Raw genomic sequence first — 21,197 nt, 5'->3', positions numbered from 1 at the left:
AGGTAGAGAGACTCAGACTAGAGGAGGGTGGAGGAAGGTAGACTCAGACTAGAGGAGGGTGGAGGAAGGTAGAGACTCAGACTAGAGGAGGCTGGAGGAAGGCGTGGTCGGGGGCCAGGATGGGGGCTGCTGATAGCAAGGCCCTGGAGAAGAGAGCTCCTCGTGTCAGGAAGAAAGCCAAGGTCTGACTGTTTACACCTCATCTTTTTCACTCTCTCTCCCCCCCTCTTCGCTCAGCCCCCTTCTCTCTATCTCCCCCCCCTTCTCTCTCTCTCTCTCTCCCCCTCTTCTCACCCCCTTCTCTCTCTCTCTCCTCTCTCTCTCTCTCCCCCTTCTCTTTCTCTCTCTCTCTCTCTCTCTCTCTCTCCCCCCCTTCTCTTTCTCTCCACCCCTTCTCTCTCTCTCTCTCTCTCTCTCTCTCTCCTTCCCCCCCTTCTCTTTCTCTCCCCCCTTCTCTCTCTCTCTCTCTCTCTCTCTCTCTCTCTCTCTCTCTCTCTCTCTCTCTCTCTCTCTCTCTCTCTCTCTCCCCCCCTTCTCTTCTCTCCCCCCTTCTCTCTCTCTCTCTCTCTCTCTCCCTCTCTCTCTCTCTCTCCCCTCTCTCTCTCTCTCTCTCTCTCTCTCTCTCTGTGTTGTCACTCTGTCTGATGAAGGGCTTTGTACCTTCCTATGAAAACATGCCTTAATGTGTGTGTGTGTGTGTGTGTGTGTGTGTGTGTGTGTGTGGCGGGGGGGTCAAGTTAATTGTTCATTTACTCTGTTTTGAAGAGAGGGAGTGTACTTTGGACAGTGTTGGAAAGATTTCACACTGTCAGCAAGAGAGAGAGAGAGAGAGAGGAGAGAGTTGTGTGTATGTGCTTGGATTAGCTCTGGGTGTAGTCTTGGAGTGTGCGAGAGGGTGTTGATGTGAATGAAGGAATGTGAGTTAGCGTGACTCCACATTCCACTTGGAGAAAGGCCCTAGCGTTCTGGCGTGTGTGTGTGTCAGAGGGAAAGAGAGAGTACTGGATGCTTGTGTTGCTACTTGTGTAACTTCATCCTTGTAAATACACCAGGGTGAGAACAGAATGATAATCAATAAAGTTGTTCTGACCCATTCCTCTCTCTCTCTCAGCGTGAAGAAGCTCTGAAGCAGAAGAAGGAACTGTCTCTGGAGTTAGCCAACCTTCGAGATGAGCTTGGTAGGTACACGCACACACACACACCCATCCTCACACACACACACACACACACACACACACCCTCACACCCATACTCCTCTCACACACACACACACCCATCCTCTCACACACACACACACACCCTCACACCCATACTCTCTCACACACACACACACCCATCCTCTCACACACACACACACACACACACCCTCACACCCATACTCTCTCACACACACACCCGCACACACTCCTCAGAAACGCCCGTTTGGCGCCCCTGAGCACGTCCACGTCAGTGTTGATCATCATCATGTGTCCACTCATGTCAGTATGTTTCCACCCCAGTAAATAACAAGTGTTTCCCTGCTGGAGCAGCTGTCTGGAGGGGCTTCCTGTGTCTTAACCCTGATCATGTTCTAGTCTCTCTATATCTAGGCTGTAGGTCTGCCTGTGTTAACCTGCAGGGTCTAGTCTTTCTCTATCTAGGTTGTAGGTCTGCCTGTGTTAACCTGCAGTGTGTAGTCTCTCTATATCTAGCTAGGTCTGCCTGTGTTAACTTGCAGTATCTAGTATCTCTATATCTAGGCTGTAGCTCTCTGTTCTGACAGAGAGGAGCGTGTTCCTTCTGGAATGTTTCTCCGGAGAGTTCTGGAGCTCTGGCCAGGTTCCATGGTTCCGTAGAGGCAGCGGAACGTGCCAGGCTTGACTTAGTCCACACGACAGGGAGAGTGTGTGTGTGTGTGTGTGTGTGTGCGGCCCTCAGGGCAGCTGGCACTGGGCAGAAAGCAGCCTGCGTTGGTACGTTGAGGTTGTCAACAACACACACATCTGATTTACACACCAACACGCCTGCTCTCTCTCTCTCTCTCTCTCTCTCTCTCTCTCTCTCTCTCTGTCTCTCCTCTCTCTCTCTCTGTTTCTGTCTCTCTGTCTCTCTGTCTCTCTCTCTCTCTCTCTCTCTCTCTCTCTCTCTCTCTCTCTCTCTCTCTCGTGCATGTTCACACACACACACACACACAGCATTCCCACATTTACGACATCATGGCTTTAAAACGCATGTGCACAAACTCACACACAAGGCCAGATTTAAACTTTCCCTACTGAACCACCTCCCTCCCACACACACACATACCCTCACACACACTTTCCCTGCATTCCTAAGCTGAAAGGCTGTTATTTCTCTGTGTTTCACCATGGAGCACTGTGTCACCTCTGACCCCTTACACACGCACACACACCATCACACACACAGACCGCTGAATGGAATGTGAGCGATGTGTGAATCTCTGCTTGTTCCTTTTACAAATGTTGCAGGTATAGAACAGGCCTGTCTGGTTCTCACAGTCATCCTCCCTCCTCTCTCTCCTTCCTCTTCTGCCTTGCCTCTAGTCATCCTCCCTCCTCTCTCTCTCCTTCCTCTTTTGCCTCGCCTCTAGTCATCCTCCCTCCTCTCTCCTTCCTCTTCTGCCTCGCCTCTAGTCATCCTCCCTCCTCTCTCCTTCTTCTGCCTCGCCTCTAGTCATCCTCTGCTTCTCTCTCCCCTGCTGGGCTGCACCTCCTCTTAGGAAACATGTTGGTGGAGGTTCCTGGTCTGTTGGGGGCGGGGGGGTAGTTGGAGAGAAGATAAGAGGGAGGGAGTGAAGGAGAGAGAGGGGGGGGAGGGAGTGAAGGAGAGAGAGGGGGGGGAGGGAGTGAAGGAGAGAGAGGGGGGGAGAGTGGGGGGTTTGGTGGTATGATGTCATGGTTCTGGAACACACCTGTTCCACGCATAACCCTTCCTCTGTGTCTGCGAGCCATCCCATAATAAGAGTAATCCCATAATAAAAGACGCAGCCTACACAGCTGCCGGCCTCATGTCGTCGTCGCCGCGGCAACGGGAGGCCAGCGCTAATCCCAGTTGCGTGTTGTAACGGAGCCGTGTTCAGGGCCGTGTTCGGGGCCGTGTTCGGGCTGTGTTCAGGGGCGTGTTCAGGGGCGTGTTCAGAGCCGTGTTCGGGGCCGTGTTCGGGGCCGTGTTCGGGGCCGTGTTCGGGCTGTGTTCAGGGCCGTGTTCAGGGCCGTGTTCGGGGGCCGTGTTCGGGGCCGTGTTCAGGCCGTGTTCGGGGCCGTGTTCAGGGCGTGTTCGGGGCAGAGCGGTTTCCCTCCTCTGACTCCAGACCAGCCGCACAGTCACGAGAGGGACGACTGCTTTTGTTGGTGATTATAAGCAGTTAATGTCTGAAGTACAAAATTATGACACTCTTATCTTTTGCCCTCTCTCCTCCCTCTCTTTCCCTCCTTCCTTACCCCTCTCCCCTCCCGATCTCCCCTGCCTCTCTCCTCCCCTCCCCCTCTCTCCTCCCTCTCTCCTCCCCCTCTCTCCTCACCTCCCCCTCTCCTCCCTCTCTCCTCACCTCCCCCTCTCTCCTTTCTCTCTCCTCTCCCTCTCTCCCCCCCTCTCCCCTCCCCTCTCCCCTCCCCCTCTCTCTCCTCCCACTCTCCTCCCTCCCCCTCCTCCCCCAGTCCTGTCGTCCCAGTGCTGTGAGCGTCTGCGTGTGGAGGGCGAGGAGGCGCGCTGCTCCCTGGAGGAGCGTCTGCAGCGGGGGCAGCAGCAGCAGGAGCAGGAGCAGAGTGCCCTGGAGGAGCGCCTCAGGAGCTTCTACCAGGAGGAGTGGGACAAGATGCACCTCCTGTACCAGGAGGAGGGGGGGCGCTGTCGAGCGCTGCTGGAGCACCAGGTCAGACACACACACACACGCTTAAGGGTTACACGTAAACAATAACAACATTGATCTGCCTTGGTGCAATAGAGATGGTGTGATGTCATCTTTATGACATATTTCATATTCCACTCTCTCTCTCTCGCACTAATACTCACTCAGACACTCAAACGCGCACACACACTCACGTACACACACCATAATTCACTACTGGCTCACTCAAAGACAGACCGGCCCGTAAAACGTGATTTACAGCAGCCGTTGTCTCGGTTACTGCTCTCGGAGGGTAGCAACCGTCTCCACGGCCTGCCCCACCGGCAGCCAGCCAGGCTCCACCAGAGGGGCGTACAGTCCAGGGGGGATTTGAACCTGGGGTGTGCAGGCTGATGTGGTGCTCCTTCACTGTGCCCGTCAGATGGACGAGCTGAGAAGGACACAGGAAGCGGAGAGACAGGAACAGGAAGTGACCCACAGGAAGGAGATGGAGTCGCTACGGCAACAGTATGAGACTTCGATCCAAGGTGAGGATAAGACACCGTTAAAACTGATTTAATACTCAAGTATTCATATTATTCTAATGTATACGACTAAACCATAAACATACTACACACATACATACAAGGAACAACACGGGGGTCATGGCAACAAGGTGTTCTTGAATTAAATGCTGGCTATTTAACCAGCAGCACGACAATATCAAGTGACTTTATTTTTAGTAGAGCTGCAGTATCTACATGTTATTGAATGAACGTGTTTACTGATGATCCACGTGGAAGTGCAGCAATATCTCTTATCAAACTGGATGTGTTTACCTGTGTTATATTACCAGATCACCACGACTGCCAACCGATTAGGTTTCAAGGTTGGAAATCCCTGTTGTGTAACAGTACATGCAAAATCAGTCTGGTGACGATGTGTGTGCTTGATTTAGCTCTGAGGACCTCCCACCAGCGGGACCTGGAGGGTCTGGACAGAACACTGAAGGACACGGAAGCTTCTCTCTCCGTGAGTCTCTGAGGGGCCACAACTCTACTGCTGCACAACCCAGACACACAACTAACCCTTCCTCTCCTCTCCTCACTCTCTCCTCCCTTTCCTCTCCTCACTCTCTCCCATCTCCTCTCCTCCTCTCCTCTCCTCCCTCTCTCCTCTCTCCTCCTCCACCTCTCCAGGAGAGGGTGAGGGTGCTGACGGAGGAGAACCAGGCGCTGGCTGAGAAGCTGAGAGTGGAGGAGGAGACCAGGAGGATGCTGTCTGACAAGAGCCAGGTACACATCCTGCCCTGTGGACCTCCTGGAGCACAGGCACACACCCTGGAGCACAGGCACACACCCTGGAGCACAGGCACACACCCTGGAGCACAGGCACACACCCTGGAGCACAGGCACACACCCTGGAGCACAGACACACACCCTGGAGCACAGACACACACCCTGGAGCACAGACACACACCCTGGAGCACAGACACACACCCTGGAGCACAGACACACACCCTGGAGCACAGACACACACAGACACACACCCTGGAGCACAGGCACACACCCTGGAGCACAGACACACACAGACACACACCCTGGAGCACAGACACACACCCTGGAGCACAGACACACACAGACACACACCCTGGAGCACAGACACACACAGGCACACACCCTGGAGCACAGACACACACAGGCACACACACACACAGGCACACACAGACACACACAGACACACACAGACACAGGCACACACAGACACACACAGACACACACAGGCACACACAGGCAGGAAAGACTGGCTGTTACAGATGGTGCACACTGGTAGAAATGTTGCACCTTCCCAGTTTGAAGGAACACAAGTGTTCTCCAGTTCTTTCCCAGGGTTATGGTGTGTGTGTGTGTGTGGGGGTTAGGGTTAGACTGCCCTCTGCTGGTGTACAAAACAACTACACTTCTACAGCATCTCTTAATAAGGCTGGTGTCATCTGCTGTGTCGTGTGTGTGTAGTTTGTGATGGTCTGTTCACCTCCCCCCCACTGCCTCCCCCCCCCTGCCTCCCCCCTCCAGAAGGACAGCCACACCCAGTACCTCGAGCGGGAGCTGGAGAGCCTGAGGGTGGTGCTGGAGATCAGAAACACTCAGCTCCACCAGCAGGACAGCAAGCTGATGCAGCTGGACAAGCTGGTGAGGACACACACACACACACACTCGCTAACAGACACACACGCTGACTTGTATGTGCTAACCTACATCAGGGGGAGGGGGAGGCGAGGAGAGGGGGAGGGGGGGAGGGCTGTGTCTGTGCTGAGGTGTGGCAGGTTACATTGAACAACGTGGCTGGTAGTCACCACGCCCACACTAACAGAGACACACACAACCACCCCACCTGACAGAACGCACACACACAGCTGTGAACGCTAGGAGGGTAGAGAGAGAGAGAGGAGGGGGGGAGAGAGAAAGAAAGAGAGAGAGAGAGAGAGAGAGAGAGGGGGGGGCGGGGGGGGAGGCTGGGTAAACAGTCAAGCAGGAAGTGTTGCTTCTGCTTTGCATACGTGCCTGTCTGAACACAGGAGGGATCCGCAGAGCTGTCTCACCTAGGATCTCTGTGTGTGTGTGTGTGTGTGTGTGTGTGTGTGTGTGTCCAGATGGAGACCAATGTGAAGCTGGAGGAGTGTCTGAACAAGGTCCAGCAGGAGAACGAGGACTACCGTGCCAGGATGGACAAACACGCTGCACTATCTAAGTACGTACGTGTGTGTGTGTGTGTGGGTGTGTGTGTGTGCTGGTGACTCAGTTTTCAGCAGTGCCTCCACCATCTGTGCTCTGGGTAGGTTTATCTCCCTTGCTGTTGTAGAACATTCTCCTGTGGTGGTAAAGAGAGATCTCATCTATCCTTCCATACATACATCTACAGATTTATCCATCTATCCATGTCTGTCCAGCCCTCTATCTAATGTCTCTCTCCCTCACTCTCCCTGTATATCTAATGTCTCTCTCCCTCTCTCTCCCCCTGTATCTAATGTCTCTCTCCCTCTCTCCCCCTGTATCTAATGTCTCTCTCCCTCTCTCTCCCCCTGTATCTAATGTCTCTCCCTCTCTCTCCCTGTATATCTAATGTCTCTCTCCCTCTCTCTCTCCCTCTGTATCTAATGTCTCTCCCTCTCTCTCCCTGTATATCTAATGTCTCTCTCTCTCCCTGTATATCTAATGTCTCTCTCTCCCTCTCTCTCTGTATATCGAATGTCTCTCTCCCCTCTCTCTCCCTGCAGGCAGCTGTCCAGTGAGCAGGTCATGCTGCAGCAGACGCTGCAGAAGGAGTCGAAGGTCAACAAACGTCTCTCCATGGAGAACGAGGAGTTGCTATGGAAACTGCACAACGGCGACCTGGCCAGCCCCCGACGACTGTCGCCGACCTCGCCGTTCGCCTCGCCGCGTAACTCCGCCTCCTTCACCGCCCCGCCCCTCTCCCCCAGATAACCCCCCATATGTGTGACGGTGGAGACGTCTCTAGCTCCTCCCCCCCCTAGCCCCCCTAGCCAGCCGCCCCCCCCCCCCTAGCCCCCAGGACCATGGACGGACACACGTCTGCCTGTGGATGGTTGTTCTCTGCTCTATAGACCCAAGTACATTCATGAGGAACTTCACAAAGACTAGAACAATCTTCTTTTATTCTTCTTCGTTTTTTTACCAAAACAAAGACGCTGTTGTTGTTGTTGTGGCATCGATGCACTTGGAGCGAGGGATTGGAACCTTGTCTCTCTGGTCACCTCAGGGTCTGTACATACGCCTCTCTCCTATCAACAACTAGCCGTTTCTAGTTTGGTTTTGATGTTTTTCTTTAGGATGTACTTCATGTTGAACCTACTATGAGGACCTGAGGGATGACATTGTTCTTCTAGACTTTCTTGGAGTCAGAAAACTGCACCTGGCTTGAAACCTTCGCAAGCTGTTGAAAAGGGACGTTCGTGAGAACGGGGATTTGAACCAGTGACCTGCCGTGTAGCGGCTTCCTGTGTGGAACTTTCTGGATATACAGACACCATGGAGCTCAGCTCTCATCTGCCCCCCTGTGGAACGTAGAACCTGTGGAACGTAGAACCTGTGTTGTCGGACCTCGCAGAGAACTGATTTCCAAACATCTCAGAATGTTCTTGTGGTAAACAAGTCTCCAATGTCTGTTATTGTTTTGGTTGGTGTCAGAAACCTCAGACCTAGACTGCCTCAGCTTTACCATATGTTGTTTTATTTTTTTGCATAAAATAAACACATTATCAAACACTACATTCCCAGAGGTTGCAGTTAGTTGTGTGATGTTTCTAATGCATCATTCAGTCTCTGATCAAATCAAAGTCATCACATTTGAAAAGGAGCATAACCATTGGTGAACTGCGTTTTCCGCACCACTGATGGCGTCTCACACGGTTGGTCTGTTCTCGCCGGGGCCCTGCCCCCCTTCCCTGGTTGGCTGGAGGTCGGAGGCTCGTACCATCATGACCACAGACTTGAGGGAGTACCACCAGCCGTGCCAGGTGTACCAGTCCACCCCGTCCCTCAGCGCGTGGTACGGTCCACTCAAGTAGTGGTCGTTCAGGTTCCCTGACTCACACCTGGGGGGAGGGGGAGGAGGGTGGGAGGGGGAGGGGGAGGAGGGTGGAAGGGGGAGGGGGAGGAGGGTGGTTAAGGTTGTGATTGGGGTCAGCCTGTCCTGGTCAGGACTAAGGCGTGGTTCCTTCCTACCTGCTGAACCACCAACCAGACTGGTCGTGGTGGATACACTTCTCCCCCTCTGGGAGGTTGGTACGGTCGAACGTGCTGAACTTGACTCCATCTGGACTGACCCACTGCTGCCCTGGGGGGTGGTGGGCCTTGGCTAGGGCCTCGTCTGTTTTCCTCGCGTACTCTTCCATGTGTAGCTGGTACTGGTCCTGGAGGAGGTGAGGGGAGAGGGAGGATGAGAGGGGAGGGGGAGGATGAGAGAGGAGGGCATCGTGTCAGATGCAGCGTGGAGGAAGGGGGTGAAGAATTCATGGTGTGAAAGACAGGAGTCAACACAGATGTCCTTGCTCTACTGTGTAGGAGACTAAACACACCGTCATGTTATGGGAGCGGGGGGGAGGAATGAGAGGGAGAATGTGAAGTTGGGGAAAGAGGGAGGGAGTTGGACGGGGGGACAGAGGGAGGGTGGAGAGAGAGAGAGAGAGAGAGAGAGAGGGTGAGGACAGAGGGAGAGAGGAGCGGGAGAAAGTGAAGCCTCTATACCTTTTCCCCGTCCACTCTGAAGTTCCTGAACTCCACGTTGTGCTTGTTCCCCTCCCTGTCCTCCATGTCCACCTTCATGTCGTAGTTCCCTACAGATCCAGGAGGAACGAGGAGAGACAGGATTAGACCCTCCAGGAACCCTGTCCCCCTCCTCGCGTCTCCCTGGTGGAGCGCTCTCTCACTACGTCACCCTACGTCTCCAAACACGTCTAACACCAGCCAGCTGCCACGTGTTGTTGCCTATTGTCACACTTTTAAATGAGCCGCGGTTGGCGTGGGAACGAGCGCGTCCTTCCCCCTAAGCTGCTGACGTCTGTCGAGCAGGCGATCTCAGTACCTTGAGACGTCAGATAGTGTAAGGCGTCGTTGCCCAGCCAGAACTCTCCGTTAGGGTTGTAAAGGTCTCCGAAACCATGCTTGTACTCCACCCAAGCCCTAGACAAAGACACACATTTTCACACAATTTTTGGCGTTGTTCTTAAAACACATTTACAGAGCGTTCTCCCTGACCCTACACACACACACACACACACACACACACTGCACATGCACATATTCGTACTCTAACCAAACATACACTCAGACTAACACAGAAAATCATCACAAACACACACCTGTTGAAATCCTCATGATTAGATATTCTCATAAATGCATGCTCTCTGACATTACACAAACACGCACACACACACACACACCTGTCGAAGGACTCCTCGCCGTCGTTCCTCCGCTGAAAGACGTTCCAGCCTCCGCCATCGTTCATGTCGCAGTACACGTGAAAGGCGTAGGGAGAACCTTCTGGATGTACCAGGTAGAGCCCGCTGGCCGCGTCACTGCCATCAAACACATCTGTGCAGTCTGCACATTGCACGTGAGTCGAGACACACAAATACCCCATCATATAATAGTCAAGCTAACCTTTCCAAACTCATATTACATATTTGATTATAATATATGACATATTAGGTCTACGTTATTTTTATTTTTTTACATGTCAATTGAATTTAGCTGACACCTTTATCCTTTTTCTACACTTGAGGAGCAGTGAGTTGAACCGTATCGATTCGGTTGTTTCGTCGTCCTACCTCTATACTGCCTCCCCCCCTGCAGGTAGGAGAGGGGGATGTGGGCCAGGCTCCAAGCCTGGCTGGTGTGCAGCTCCAGGATGTACTGCTGCTGATGCCGGAGAGCTACCTCCAGACCCTGGATCTCATCCTGCAGACGCTCAACCTCCCGCCCGCAGTCAGGCACCGGGGCCTGGGTCCGAGGAGAGGGACGGCGGGTCGGTCGAAGAGGAAGAAAAAAAAAAGAGGTGACAAGATTTCACACACAAGTCAGCTCACGTTCACATTCACTCGACACACAGTCTACATGTTTAACGATGTAAAAGACAGCCTTCTTACCGCCAGGTGTTGTTCTAGGAGCAGGAGCACTAGGATTGCCATGCCTGCGTCACCCACCCTTCTGGCTTCTCCCATCCTCACCTTCCCAGGAAACTGAAGATAGACCCCCGCACTCATCTCTCTTTACCCATCTCTGTAGGAGGGACGAGTCCAGAAGACATAACACCAAGGACCTGTTGACCTTACCCGAGGAAAACACTGATCCCACACATCATCTCTAAATTTATCTTGAGGACATGAGAACATCTCCGCAAATTGTAGGACGGTTGACTCAGAAGTGCGATGTTGTTCCCCTAGATTATGCACTAATTGCACACAAGGACCAATTCAAATAGGTCAGGTCAAGAGGGGATGTTAATCATTTGATAATAATAATAATATTTCAGTGTGTTTTTAACATTTAATTACAGATGGATAGCTAATGTACACTTTTTCATATGTATATTGTACATACAGTGATGGTCAAAGATTTGTATATTTTGGTTTGACCCATCGCGGGTTATCTGTATTCTCACATTCCTGACCTTCGGTTAGCAAGGTATGTTGTCCTTGGCTCCGAGAATTGTTCAATAAAAAACTGTGGTAATGTTACACAACGTGATGTTATTCAAACATAAGTGTTGTTACCATGTGGACACTAGAAAACTACCTTAACATATCACTAGCTCGCTAACTAAGGTCATTTGTAATTTGTGGGGACAGTTGAGAAAGTTTCCAATGCTCGCTACGTGCTCGAGAGCTGGGAGGTAAGGGCTAACATATTTTATGTGTTGTCTCCGTGTGCAGGTAGGCTATGTATTTTATTTTGGCCAAATTATGTTGTATATAATTGTATTTGTATTGTATAGTGTGCTGTTGTGCATTGAATTTGTGCACGCAGCACTTATTTCGTTTTGGTTCATTTGTTGCTTTTTCGACCTGACCTTCGGTTAGCAAGGTGGCCGAGAGCTGGGAGTTGCAACAAGGGCTAACATATTTTATATGTTGTCTCTTCGTGTGCAGGCGAATACAAATTACTCCAACCAGCAGATCTGATGAATATTACTGTGTTTTCCGGGCTTTGTGGCTTTCCAGGGAATGAAAGAAACTGAATAGCTACAGATCTCGTACATTATCTGACGGTTGTCTGTGCGGAATTCTCAACCAATATTGTGCTACATGTTAAAATACGACAATCACTAGAATCAAATCATCAACCTCTTGCATGTGAGGCAGAGACTAATTGGGACGGACGAGTTTTCATCTCTGCACTTTTGAGTTTGTTTGGAATGAGAAATTGCGCAAGCTTTAAAACAAATTTTCCACAATATCATACAATTTCATCAACGTACATTAACTGTCTAAATATAACAGAAAATAAAAAATGCGACTCCGGTGGGACTCGAACCCACAACCTTTGAATCACCTCTCAAGTGCTTGACTAGAAGTCCAATGCGCTATCCATTGCGCCACGGAGCCACCTGTTGAAAGTCTGATAACTTCAGTATATGTAGCTGCTTTATAGCAACTTACCCAGCATGCCTTATTTTTTAGCAAATATTTGTGTTACTGGTGAAAACATTAACGTTATATTACCAATACGTTTACCAATGCTAAAATACCAATGTAAAACTATAGTTCTACCCTTCCCTAGCAAAAACGCAACCGTCATTGCAAGGGATTGGCTAGCTAGCTTGCACGTTTTGGTCAGTGCAAGCAAAGGAAGTGTCAAAAAGGATTCCATTTTTACTAAAACCGGTAGTAGTAGGCCTACTACTTTTTGTCAGAGCTCATACTTCTTTACTGAAAGTGTAGTCGGTATTTCCGGAGTGGTTTTAAAACATGAGTTTCATCACCTCATAATGTATCCATTTTTTCTGTACTGCTAGAGCCCGGATAGCTCAGTCGGTAGAGCATCAGACTTTTAATCTGAGGGTCCAGGGTTCAAGTCCCTGTTCGGGCGGTATGATTTTTGTTCCAATGCGAATCTGAGTGACCTCATTTTATCTGTGCGGTATTATTCTACCAAATTCCGAAAATTTGGGACGACTAAATACCACATACGGTTCAACTGAAGAAAATGTATTGCGAATTTTATTATAGCCTACCGACTTGCTGAGGCATAAAACTGCGCTTTCACGCTCACGCCAGCTATGTTGACACAACAAATGTCAGAAATGTGCTATCCTGTACAAGATAATCTCATTTAATATGAAATGGAATATAATATAAAATATAAGCGATGTTTTAAGCGACATGGCAGGCTCTTCAATGCACCAGCAGAGTGGCGCAGCGGAAGCGTGCTGGGCCCATAACCCAGAGGTCGATGGATCGAAACCATCCTCTGCTAATCGTTTTGACTTGTATGTCAATGATATGTCGATATACATAATTACATTTTAAGTTAAGCATTCTCTCTTTAATATTGTGTAATTAACAGATTCAAATACAAACGAGCTCTAGAATGTGTTAAAAGCACAAATATTCTTTCCGTAAAATTCTAAATGAGGTTTGAAGCCTTATACACTTTGATATCTCACGACAGGATCGTTTTCCACAAACGTTATAGTCCGGTCGTTATATGTTAACAAGATTCAACAATATATTTTCACCTGGCTATACCCAACGTTTAGATCTGTTGTATGTATGCAAATTAGCACATACCTAATTAGATTATGCACCGTTTGCCCATGTAAAAAAAAAAAAAAACTTGTAATACATTTCTTGTTTGTCTTGATGTAATCAACTCAGTAATTTTCGTGGTGATATCTAAAGGTTAACATTTTTACCCTATTCACGTGAGAAGAATGAATCGAATAGTCTATATTTGGGTCTTTTTCTAAACTTTCCCCTAATGGAATTCTTCTGGGCTTTTTTTTTTCCTTACTCAGGACATATTGAGGATACAAAATCAGTAGTTTGTGTTTCTGTTGCAATTTGTCCTACCTTTTTTCATAAAATGACTGGACTGTTCTTCTACTATACACTTCAGAGACGCCCAACCATAGCAGTTTAGCCACTGCTATTCCATGTTATTCTGGTTGGTAGAACCACATGTTTATGTTTAAGTACTGTCCTTCACAAAATGTCATCTTAGCATCATGGCATCTTGAAAATAAATTAAAAAGCGAGTCACACGAGGAGAAAGCCAAGGAACAAGTGTTCGGATTTGCCATTGTGGGGTTTCCTTGGCAACAGGTAAATAAATGTCGAGACGGCCGTATACAATAGAAATACTTTTAATTCGATGTTTATAACAGGCATCAACATTAACAAGATATTTAAAAATGCAGATTAAATTCTCTTTCAGCTCCAACTTTCCATCTCTCGCCACATCGTGCATACATTACTAACAAAGAAAACAAAAAAACAAAAAAAGTGACAACAGATTTTCTTCTGGATTAAAATCAACAACCCTAGACATCCTTTCTCTCTCTCGCACACACACACACACACTAAACTTTAGGGATGGGTTTTTGATGTGTTGAGCCACTTCTACCTGGACAACGCAGTAATCCTAGAGAAGGAAAGAAAGAATCAATTATATACTGTGACCAGGAAGTGATGTCAGCAGGAAGTGATGCGAGCAGGAAGTGAGTACTGACTGTAGCTTGTCCTGCAGCAGCTCCAGTCTCTGACGGTCGACGTAGCGAGAGAAGAGCGACAGCAAGTTGGGAGGGGTGAAGAGAGGGGGAGACAGGGAGGAGGAGGGCACGTTTAGCAGCTCCCTGGTCACAGAGAACACCAGCTCAGTCCTGGGATGGAGGGAGGGGAGGGAGGGAGCAAAAGATAAATCATTATAAAGCTTACATGAGTGTTACAGACACATTTGAGTTCATCATTAATTTCCTCTCAAACACGTCACCAGACAGACAGACAGTCAGAGAGAGAGACAGTCTCACCATCGGTTGTCGTCCATGAGTTGACAGTTGGGGTCTGAGCTCTGCATCCTCTCTCCCTTACTGAGGATAAGGTACAGTAACGTCACTCCGAACTGGGGAGGGAGGGAGGGAGGGGAAAGAAAGAGGAGAGAAGGATGAAGGATAAAGTTAAACAACCAAGAACCTTCAAAAAATACATGTAGTGTATGTGGTAGGTGTGTGTGTGTGTGTTCTGTATGTGTATATGTGGTGTGTGTGTATATGTGGTGTGTGTGTGTGGTGTGTGTGTACCTTGTTCTGCAGGACGGAGGCCAGCTGTCCCTCAGTGCCCTGCAGCTCCTGCAGCACGTCCGTGAGGGCGGGGCTTGACAGGGACTGGATAACTATGGCAACCGGCTCCACCAACCAGCAGAGCGCCTGGGGAGGAAGGGGAGGGGTGGAGTCAGACACCAATCACTCTCGTCTAAAAAAAACGATGTTGTTGTCAGGCAAACATCTGTGTGTGTGTGTGTGTCTGACCTGGTCCTGCTTGTCCTTCTTGGCCAGGGCGGGCATGTTGCGGGCTATCGCCATGACAACGGCGGCGGCCTGGGGCTGGGGCAGGAAGGGGAGGAGCCTGGAGATGAGGCGTTTCCCCTTCCTGACGGACATGATCATCAGACACTGTTCATCACTCACTCTGCAGGGGCCGGGGATGAGGGAGGGAGGAGAGAGGAAGAACTGGTTTAAAGCAATGTTTATCAATGAAGCTTTACTGCTTGCCTTTACCTTCTATATTACTATCCCAGACTCTCCCTCCCTCCATCCTACCTGTCTTCCCACTCCTTCTCTCTGAGGGAGGAGGAGAGCTGCATTGTGTTGCTCTTGTGTTGCTCTATCAGAGCTTCCCGCTGCTCATCTGGAGTCTGCAGGAAGCGCTTCTCAAAGTCCTGCACCTCAAGCAGCAGGCTGTACATCTGGAGGGGAGGAGGAGGGGTTAGAGCACATCTTTGAACTACGACCTTCTGGAAAAAAAAAACATCAGTACAAAAGGGAGAGAAAGATGGAGAGAGAGACGAAAGGAGGGAGAGAGAGAGCCCTTCTTACCTTCTCCACAGTGTAGAGGATCTGCCGTCTCTTGTTCCATACCTGCTTCTCCCTCTTCTCCTGCAGCAGGAACACACGTTAGACAGACAGACAGGCTGACAGACAGACAGGCCGACAGGCAGACAGAATGACAGACAGACAGGCAGCGAGTCAGGTGACACTTGCGTACCTCGTCATCCGTGCGTGTGGTTACCACGGCGTCGATCATCTTGCGGGGGTTGTTGACGCTGGAGACCGTCAGCTTACCCAGCGAGCCTGCAAACTGCACTGTACACACACACACACACACACACTTAAACAGGATTCTGTACAAACAACCTGATGTGAAGGTGTGTGTGTGTGCAGGTACCTGGTCTGTAGGTGTGTGTGTGTGCAGGTACCTGGTCTGTAGGTGTGTGTGTGTGCAGGTACCTGGTCTGTAGGTGTGTGTGTGTGCAGGTACCTGGTCTGTAGGTGTGTGTGTGTGCAGGTACCTGGTCTGTAGGTGTGTGTGTGTGTGTGCAGGTACCCGGTCTGTAGGTGTGTGTGCAGGTACCTGGTCTGTAGGTGTGTGTGTGTGTGCAGGTACCTGGTCTGTAGGTGTGTGTGTGTGTGCAGGTACCTGGTCTGTAGGTGTGTGTGTGTGCAGGTACCTGGTCTGTAGGTGTGTGTGTGTGCAGGTACCTGGTCTGTAGGTGTGTGTGCAGGTACCTGGTCTGTAGGTGTGTGTGCAGGTACCTGGTCTGTAGGTGTGTGTGCAGGTACCTGGTCTGTAGGTGTGTGTGCAGGTACCTGGTCTGTAGGTGTGTGTGCAGGTACCTGGTCTGTAGGTGTGTGTGCGCAGGTACCTGGTCTGTAGGTGTGTGTGCGCAGGTACCTGGTCTGTAGGTGTGCTCCAGCTTGGCCACCTGAGGGGTGATCAGCTTGGTGCTGTGCTCCTTCCTGCTGCTGTCTCTGTCTCTCTCCTGCCTCCGCTCCATCTTCTCATAGTAGTTCTACACACACACACACACACACACCAGGTTAACGAGCTAGTTAGCAGTACAAGATGGTCAACTAATCATCAAGGTCATCCAGGTAGGGGTCAGTACTAGTTAGCAGTACTAGTTAGTGGTTAACTAACCTGGTAGTAGTAGTCGTCCAGGTAGGGGTCAGTGCTCTGCAGCTGCATCATCTGAATCTTGGCGACCCACTCCTTCTCTCTCTGGGTCATCAGGTTACTGTAAGGGTCCCTGCTCCGCCTGTCCCCCACCCTCACCCCTCTGTCCCTGGGGAGGGGTGGAGGAGAAAGAGTGAAAGATGGAGTGGTAGAAGGAAGAGGGGGACAGAATGAAAGGAAGAAGATGGGTGGAGGAGAGAGAGATGAAAGAGATGGAAGGTGGGGGGGGTAAGAGATAGAAAGAACAACATTTAGATTCACCACAACCAAATCAGCATGTTAGGAGATGTTACATGTTACAGGACAGCTGGGAGTTACAGAGGAGCTACATGCTATCCCCTCTCTCTCTCTCTCTCTGTCTGTCTGTCTCCCTCCCTCTCCTCCCTCTCTCACCCTCCTCCTCTGCTCTGCATCCTCTGGGTGAGCATGCGTCGGTGCTGGGGGTGCAGGTGGGTGGTGTTGTGTCTGATGGGGGTGTGGTTGGGGAGCGGAGGGTGGGGCGGGCCCAGGCGGTGGAGCGGCTGGCCGAAGAACGGTCTGAATCCCCCCCCGCCTGGTAACATGGGAGGTGGAGGGCCCCCCCTGGGAAACCCTGCCACCTGGGGGGAGGGAGAGAGAGGAGAGAGAGGGAGGGGAGGGAGGGAGGGAGGGAGAGGAGAGGAGAGGAGAGAGAGGAGAGAGAGGGAGGGGAGGGAGGGAGAGAGAGGAGAGGAGAGAGATGGGGAGGAGAGAGAGAGGAGGGAGAGATGAGAGAGAGAGAGTGAGAGAGAAGGGGAGGAGAGAGAGAGAGAGAAGGGGAGGAAAGAGAGAGAGAGAGAAGGGGAGGGAGAGGGTTTAATCCAAGATCAATTTATTATTAGGCATTTCAGCTAATGACTACAACAAAACAAACATAAATCTGATATAATAATAAATAACAATAAATCTGATATAATAATAAATAACAATACATTTGATATAATAATAAATGACAATAAATATGATATAATAATAAATAACAATAAATCTGGTATAATAATAAATAACAATAAATTTGATATAATAATAAATAACAATAAATCTGATATAATAATAAATAACAATAAATCTGATATAATAATAAATAACAATAAATTTGATATAACAATAAATAACAATAAATCTGATATAATAATAAATAACAATAAATCTGATATCATAATAAATAACAATAAATCTGATATAATAATAAATAACATGACCTGAATAAAGCCCTGAGCCTGTGTGTCAGAGCAGCAGGAGGAGCGGAGGCCTTACCTGAGCGTTGAGCATCTGAGCTCTCTGGATCTGGGACAGAACCGGCCCCACCCCCCCGGGGCGGCACAGGGGGGAGTTCTGGAACGAGACACAGGAGAACTTAGAAGCCTGCAGAACCAGAGAGGAGGGAGGAGAGAGAGGTTCAGGAAGGGAGAAGGAGGACGAGAGGATGGAGGGAGGGAGGGAGGGAGGAGGGACTCACAGCGATGTTGAGCAGGGTGTTGGGGGAGAGGCGGTCTGGGAAGGGAGGAGGGTAGCGATGCTGGACCGGGGCTCGCACATGAACCGCAGTTGGGTGGTGGATCTAAACACACACACACACACACCGAGAGAGAATGGTTCACTAACAACACACTGCAGAGCTTTTGTATGACTACAGCACATCTGAGAGGTTGAAAGTTCATTGAGAGAGAGAGAGAGAGAGGGTGGAGGGCAGGAGGACAGTCAACTACGCCCTCTCTGTCTATTATACTACACCGATACATCACTAAGCAATGACAGTTACTGACTGGATAATCCTGCTGTTGAACAAACTAAAAAAGGAATGAAAGAAAGAAAAAGTGAGCTAAGACAGAAAGAAAAGAAAAGCAAACTTGAGACTGACCTGATGGTTTAGGGCGTGACTCATTGGCTGTTTGGGCGGAGTCCCGATAGGCACCGCCCTCACAGGTGGGCTACCTATCACAGGAGAGGACGAGCGTGGGGGAGGGACCCTCTCAGACAAGTCCCGCCCCTCGTCATTCCTCATTGGAGGAGGCCGCTTGGGAAGCCCCACCTCTTTGATGATGGACATGAGAGGACTGTCCTGGAGAGGGATGGAGGGAGGACCACATGAGAGAGACAGAAACAGGATGAAGATACTGGCGTGTTCTTGAGGTCATGGGGGCGAGAACATGACAGCCTCGTGAACGTGAGACAGAAGGAAGAAGGGTCGTACTGTACCTCCATGTGAGTGCCCAGGACAGGGGTGATGCTGACCGGACCGAAGCCCATGCTGTTCTCCCAGATACTGTGAGAGTTCACCTGTGGAGGAGTAGGGAGGGAGGAGAGCGGGAGGAGGAAAGAAGGGAGGGAGAGAGAGAGAGAGAGGGAAGAGAGAGGTAATTAGAGAAGGGAGAGGGTATCTCTGTCTCTATAAATAAAGCTGCAAAAGGCCCCCCATAACCAGCCCCTGTGTCTGTGTGAGTTAGCAGCGCTGACCTGCTGCATGGGGGGGGTGGCTCTGCGAAGGTGCTGCTGCTGCTGCTGGTAGCTGAGGAGGGAGAGGTGGTGGGGCCCTAGGGGGCCCCCGGGGGGGGGCAGCTGGGGGTGGAGGAGCATGGGCGGCAGGCCCCTGGAGCAGTCAGGACCGGCCGGCCCCACGCCGGTGATGGCCGGGTCCGCCCCGAGGATGAGCCTGGCCAGGGACTCTGCGAAGTCGCCCCCCCCTCGCTCCTCTAGGCCCGGGGGAGGCAGCGAGGAGGAGGAGGAGAGGAGAGGGGGAAGGGAGGAGGGGAGGGGGAGGTGGCCTGCAGGAGGAGGGAGATGCATCGAGGAGGCGTCCCCGGCTCCTCTTTCTCCTCCACCTCCTCCCATCCCTACACCACCTCCTCCTCCTCCGCCCATCCCTACACCACCTCCTCCTCCTCCGGCCATCCCTCCTCCTCCTAAACCGTCCCACACACGCTGGTCGAGCTCAGCGAGGCGTTTGTGCTCCTCCTGCCAGTCGTCATCTGTGGAGGGCGGGAGTCGTGATCGCAACATTAACTCTCCCCCAGTCATGATCGCAACATTATCTCTCCCCCAGAATCATGAATACATTCTCATATTAGTTTGTCTGTTATTCATCATATGCACGTCATTATCATACTGGTACTAAAGCCAACATGCATTATCATCTCCACTAGGCTGGGCAAATCAAGGTAAAAAACAACAACATAAATGAGCATCTTAAGTCAAGCTGTAAACTCACCGATGGCGCCGGCACCAAATGTGTCGTCGTTGAACTGGTCGATCTCATCTTCCTCCTCTACTGGGCCAACCTCCTCCTCCAGGGTGCAGTCCTCATCCAGGGACTGCAGACAGGAGGGAGGGAGAGAGCAGGGAGAGCGAGGAGAGAGGGATGAGAGGAAGAGAGAGGGGGGAGGGATAGGACAAGGATTGAAAGAGTGAAAGAGGATGCGATGAGACCAGGGAAAGAAAGAAGAGATGGAAAGAGGGGTGAGATGCAGAGACGGGGATAGAGGGGTTGTAATAATACGACGGGGTATTGATCGTCGGGGGGGAGGGAGTGGGGATGACGTGAGGAGGAGACAGAGAGGAGGGGTTGGGAGAAAACGGGCATCAACAAAAGATGTTTACACCACATCTCTACAGTGACTGAGGGCGCTTTCGTGAACGTTGGCCAAAACGAAACGAACTATTGACATAACGAACCCAAGTAAACAAAGTCAGACCAAGCTGTTAAGGATACCCAGTAGCGAGCCATGCGAATCATTATAAAATCGATTCCCATCTCGTGCTATTGCCAGTGCTAATAAGTGGATCCCACGTGGATGAAGAGGGGGGCTCGACGTTTCCAGTAAGCCAGCTAGCTACATTAGCCGCGCTTTTACCGTAACTGAGTACACCGCTGTTCTCCGGCATCTCTCCGACGCTGGATCAGTCTCTTGGCCAGTCTCTCACACAACTACAACAACGTTTGCTAGCTACGTCCAATAGCTAGCTAACTATCCGCTTCCTAAACCAAATGCTCACAAACTAGCAAGCGTTGCAAATCTTTCAGTGCCCAGTTGGTAGAATATCTCAAGGGATTGCCCACACAAGAAATCCGTGTTTTGAGAAAAGCTAACTAGCAATGAAGCTAGCTAGCGAAGTTAGCAAGCTGCTTGCTAGCTGGCTTGAGAAAACTAGCATGTTACATCACACAAGACTCACATTGACACTATTCATTTCTTCACGTTCCGCCCAAAATGTTGCCAGTCTTAACAGACTACACTAGAATAATGTTAGCAGAACTTGAACTTATATAACCAGCCCAGTCCTCCTTGCCCGGAGCCCTAAACACACGGACAATGTGGCAAGGAAAGCCCGGTACCCCGCAGGCCGCGCGGAGGAATTTTGTCAACGGATTCGATAAACAATGAACAAAATGAACCTGTAAATGTGCTTTTTAAAATCGGATCAGACACAAACGAGGGCAAACACAACATTAAACCTTAAAACATCCTAATAGATGTATTTAAATATTTGCTCTCACCTGAAATCGGAACATCTACGTTCAGGTCGGGAAGGTTCAATCCTCCCGAGTGTCACAGGGAGCAAGGCCACGCGCAATTACGCAGCCACCCAGGCTCGGGCACGAGC

The 21,197-nt window shown here is 50.4% G+C and overlaps 3 protein-coding genes and 2 non-coding genes across 6 annotated transcripts in view; 2 read left to right on the top strand and 3 right to left on the bottom strand.

The window, feature by feature from the left end:
• Positions 1 to 8,115, top strand: part of LOC136964519 (microtubule-associated tumor suppressor 1 homolog) — a 24,291-nt gene extending 16,176 nt beyond the window's left edge. Inside the window, 8 exon segments of the mRNA XM_067258677.1 lie at positions 1,102 to 1,178; positions 3,657 to 3,871; positions 4,269 to 4,374; positions 4,785 to 4,858; positions 5,026 to 5,121; positions 5,902 to 6,018; positions 6,480 to 6,577; positions 7,104 to 8,115. Of these exon segments, the coding sequence (XP_067114778.1) occupies positions 1,102 to 1,178; positions 3,657 to 3,871; positions 4,269 to 4,374; positions 4,785 to 4,858; positions 5,026 to 5,121; positions 5,902 to 6,018; positions 6,480 to 6,577; positions 7,104 to 7,311 (991 nt within the window). The 3' untranslated portion in view covers positions 7,312 to 8,115.
• A 3-nt stretch (positions 8,116 to 8,118) lies between these two features.
• Positions 8,119 to 10,796, bottom strand: LOC136964160 (fibrinogen-like protein 1). The gene is made up of 7 exons (XM_067258143.1): positions 10,494 to 10,796; positions 10,176 to 10,347; positions 9,789 to 9,948; positions 9,431 to 9,528; positions 9,094 to 9,182; positions 8,572 to 8,759; positions 8,119 to 8,441 (listed from the first exon to the last, which is right to left on the bottom strand). The coding sequence occupies exons 1-7, from the start codon at positions 10,608 to 10,610 to the stop codon at positions 8,249 to 8,251; spliced, it is 1,017 nt and encodes a 338-aa protein (XP_067114244.1). The 5' UTR covers positions 10,611 to 10,796; the 3' UTR covers positions 8,119 to 8,248.
• A 1,063-nt stretch (positions 10,797 to 11,859) lies between these two features.
• Positions 11,860 to 11,951, bottom strand: trnar-ucu (transfer RNA arginine (anticodon UCU)). Its single transcript is given in 2 exon segments — positions 11,860 to 11,895; positions 11,915 to 11,951. It is a non-coding gene; the product is annotated as a tRNA-Arg (tRNA).
• Positions 11,952 to 12,362: 411 nt separating this feature from the next.
• Positions 12,363 to 12,435, top strand: trnak-uuu (transfer RNA lysine (anticodon UUU)). The gene has a single exon. It is a non-coding gene; the product is annotated as a tRNA-Lys (tRNA).
• A 1,260-nt stretch (positions 12,436 to 13,695) lies between these two features.
• patl1 (PAT1 homolog 1, processing body mRNA decay factor) lies at positions 13,696 to 21,157 on the bottom strand. Of its 2 annotated transcripts, none has more exons than XM_067258130.1 (18): positions 21,091 to 21,157; positions 19,804 to 19,906; positions 19,053 to 19,564; positions 18,795 to 18,875; positions 18,457 to 18,657; positions 18,055 to 18,156; positions 17,853 to 17,960; positions 16,971 to 17,176; positions 16,542 to 16,686; positions 16,296 to 16,413; positions 15,609 to 15,706; positions 15,440 to 15,499; positions 15,164 to 15,309; positions 14,873 to 15,032; positions 14,645 to 14,770; positions 14,375 to 14,466; positions 14,078 to 14,227; positions 13,696 to 13,989 (listed from the first exon to the last, which is right to left on the bottom strand). In XM_067258130.1, the coding sequence occupies exons 1-18, from the start codon at positions 21,103 to 21,105 to the stop codon at positions 13,968 to 13,970; spliced, it is 2,445 nt and encodes an 814-aa protein (XP_067114231.1). In that variant the 5' UTR covers positions 21,106 to 21,157; the 3' UTR covers positions 13,696 to 13,967. The 2 variants fall into 2 exon arrangements, with proteins under 2 accessions (XP_067114231.1, XP_067114232.1); XM_067258131.1 differs by having other exon boundaries at positions 17,853 to 17,930.
• Between the last annotated feature and the right edge of the window lie 40 nt (positions 21,158 to 21,197).

Source organism: Osmerus mordax, chromosome 20, assembly GCF_038355195.1.
Source record: "Osmerus mordax isolate fOsmMor3 chromosome 20, fOsmMor3.pri, whole genome shotgun sequence".
Lineage (NCBI taxonomy): Eukaryota > Metazoa > Chordata > Actinopteri > Osmeriformes > Osmeridae > Osmerus > Osmerus mordax.
This window is presented reverse-complemented; position numbering and strand designations above follow the sequence as displayed.

Bases quoted from the DNA above. Each gene is read 5' to 3' on its own strand.
- LOC136964160 (XM_067258143.1), bottom strand. From the start codon at position 10,610: ATGAGTGCGGGGGTCTATCTTCAGTTTCCTGGGAAGGTGAGGATGGGA. The intron at 10,348-10,493 runs GTAAGAAGGCTG...CCTCGGACCCAG, and splicing joins TCCTAGAACAACACCTGGCG to GCCCCGGTGCCTGACTGCGG. The intron at 9,949-10,175 runs GTAGGACGACGA...TGCAATGTGCAG, and splicing joins GGGGGGGAGGCAGTATAGAG to ACTGCACAGATGTGTTTGAT.
- patl1 (XM_067258130.1), bottom strand. The intron at 18,658-18,794 runs GTACAGTACGAC...ATCCCTCTCCAG, and splicing joins TCCTGGGCACTCACATGGAG to GACAGTCCTCTCATGTCCAT. The intron at 17,961-18,054 runs GTGAGTCCCTCC...CTGGTTCTGCAG, and splicing joins ACACCCTGCTCAACATCGCT to GCTTCTAAGTTCTCCTGTGT.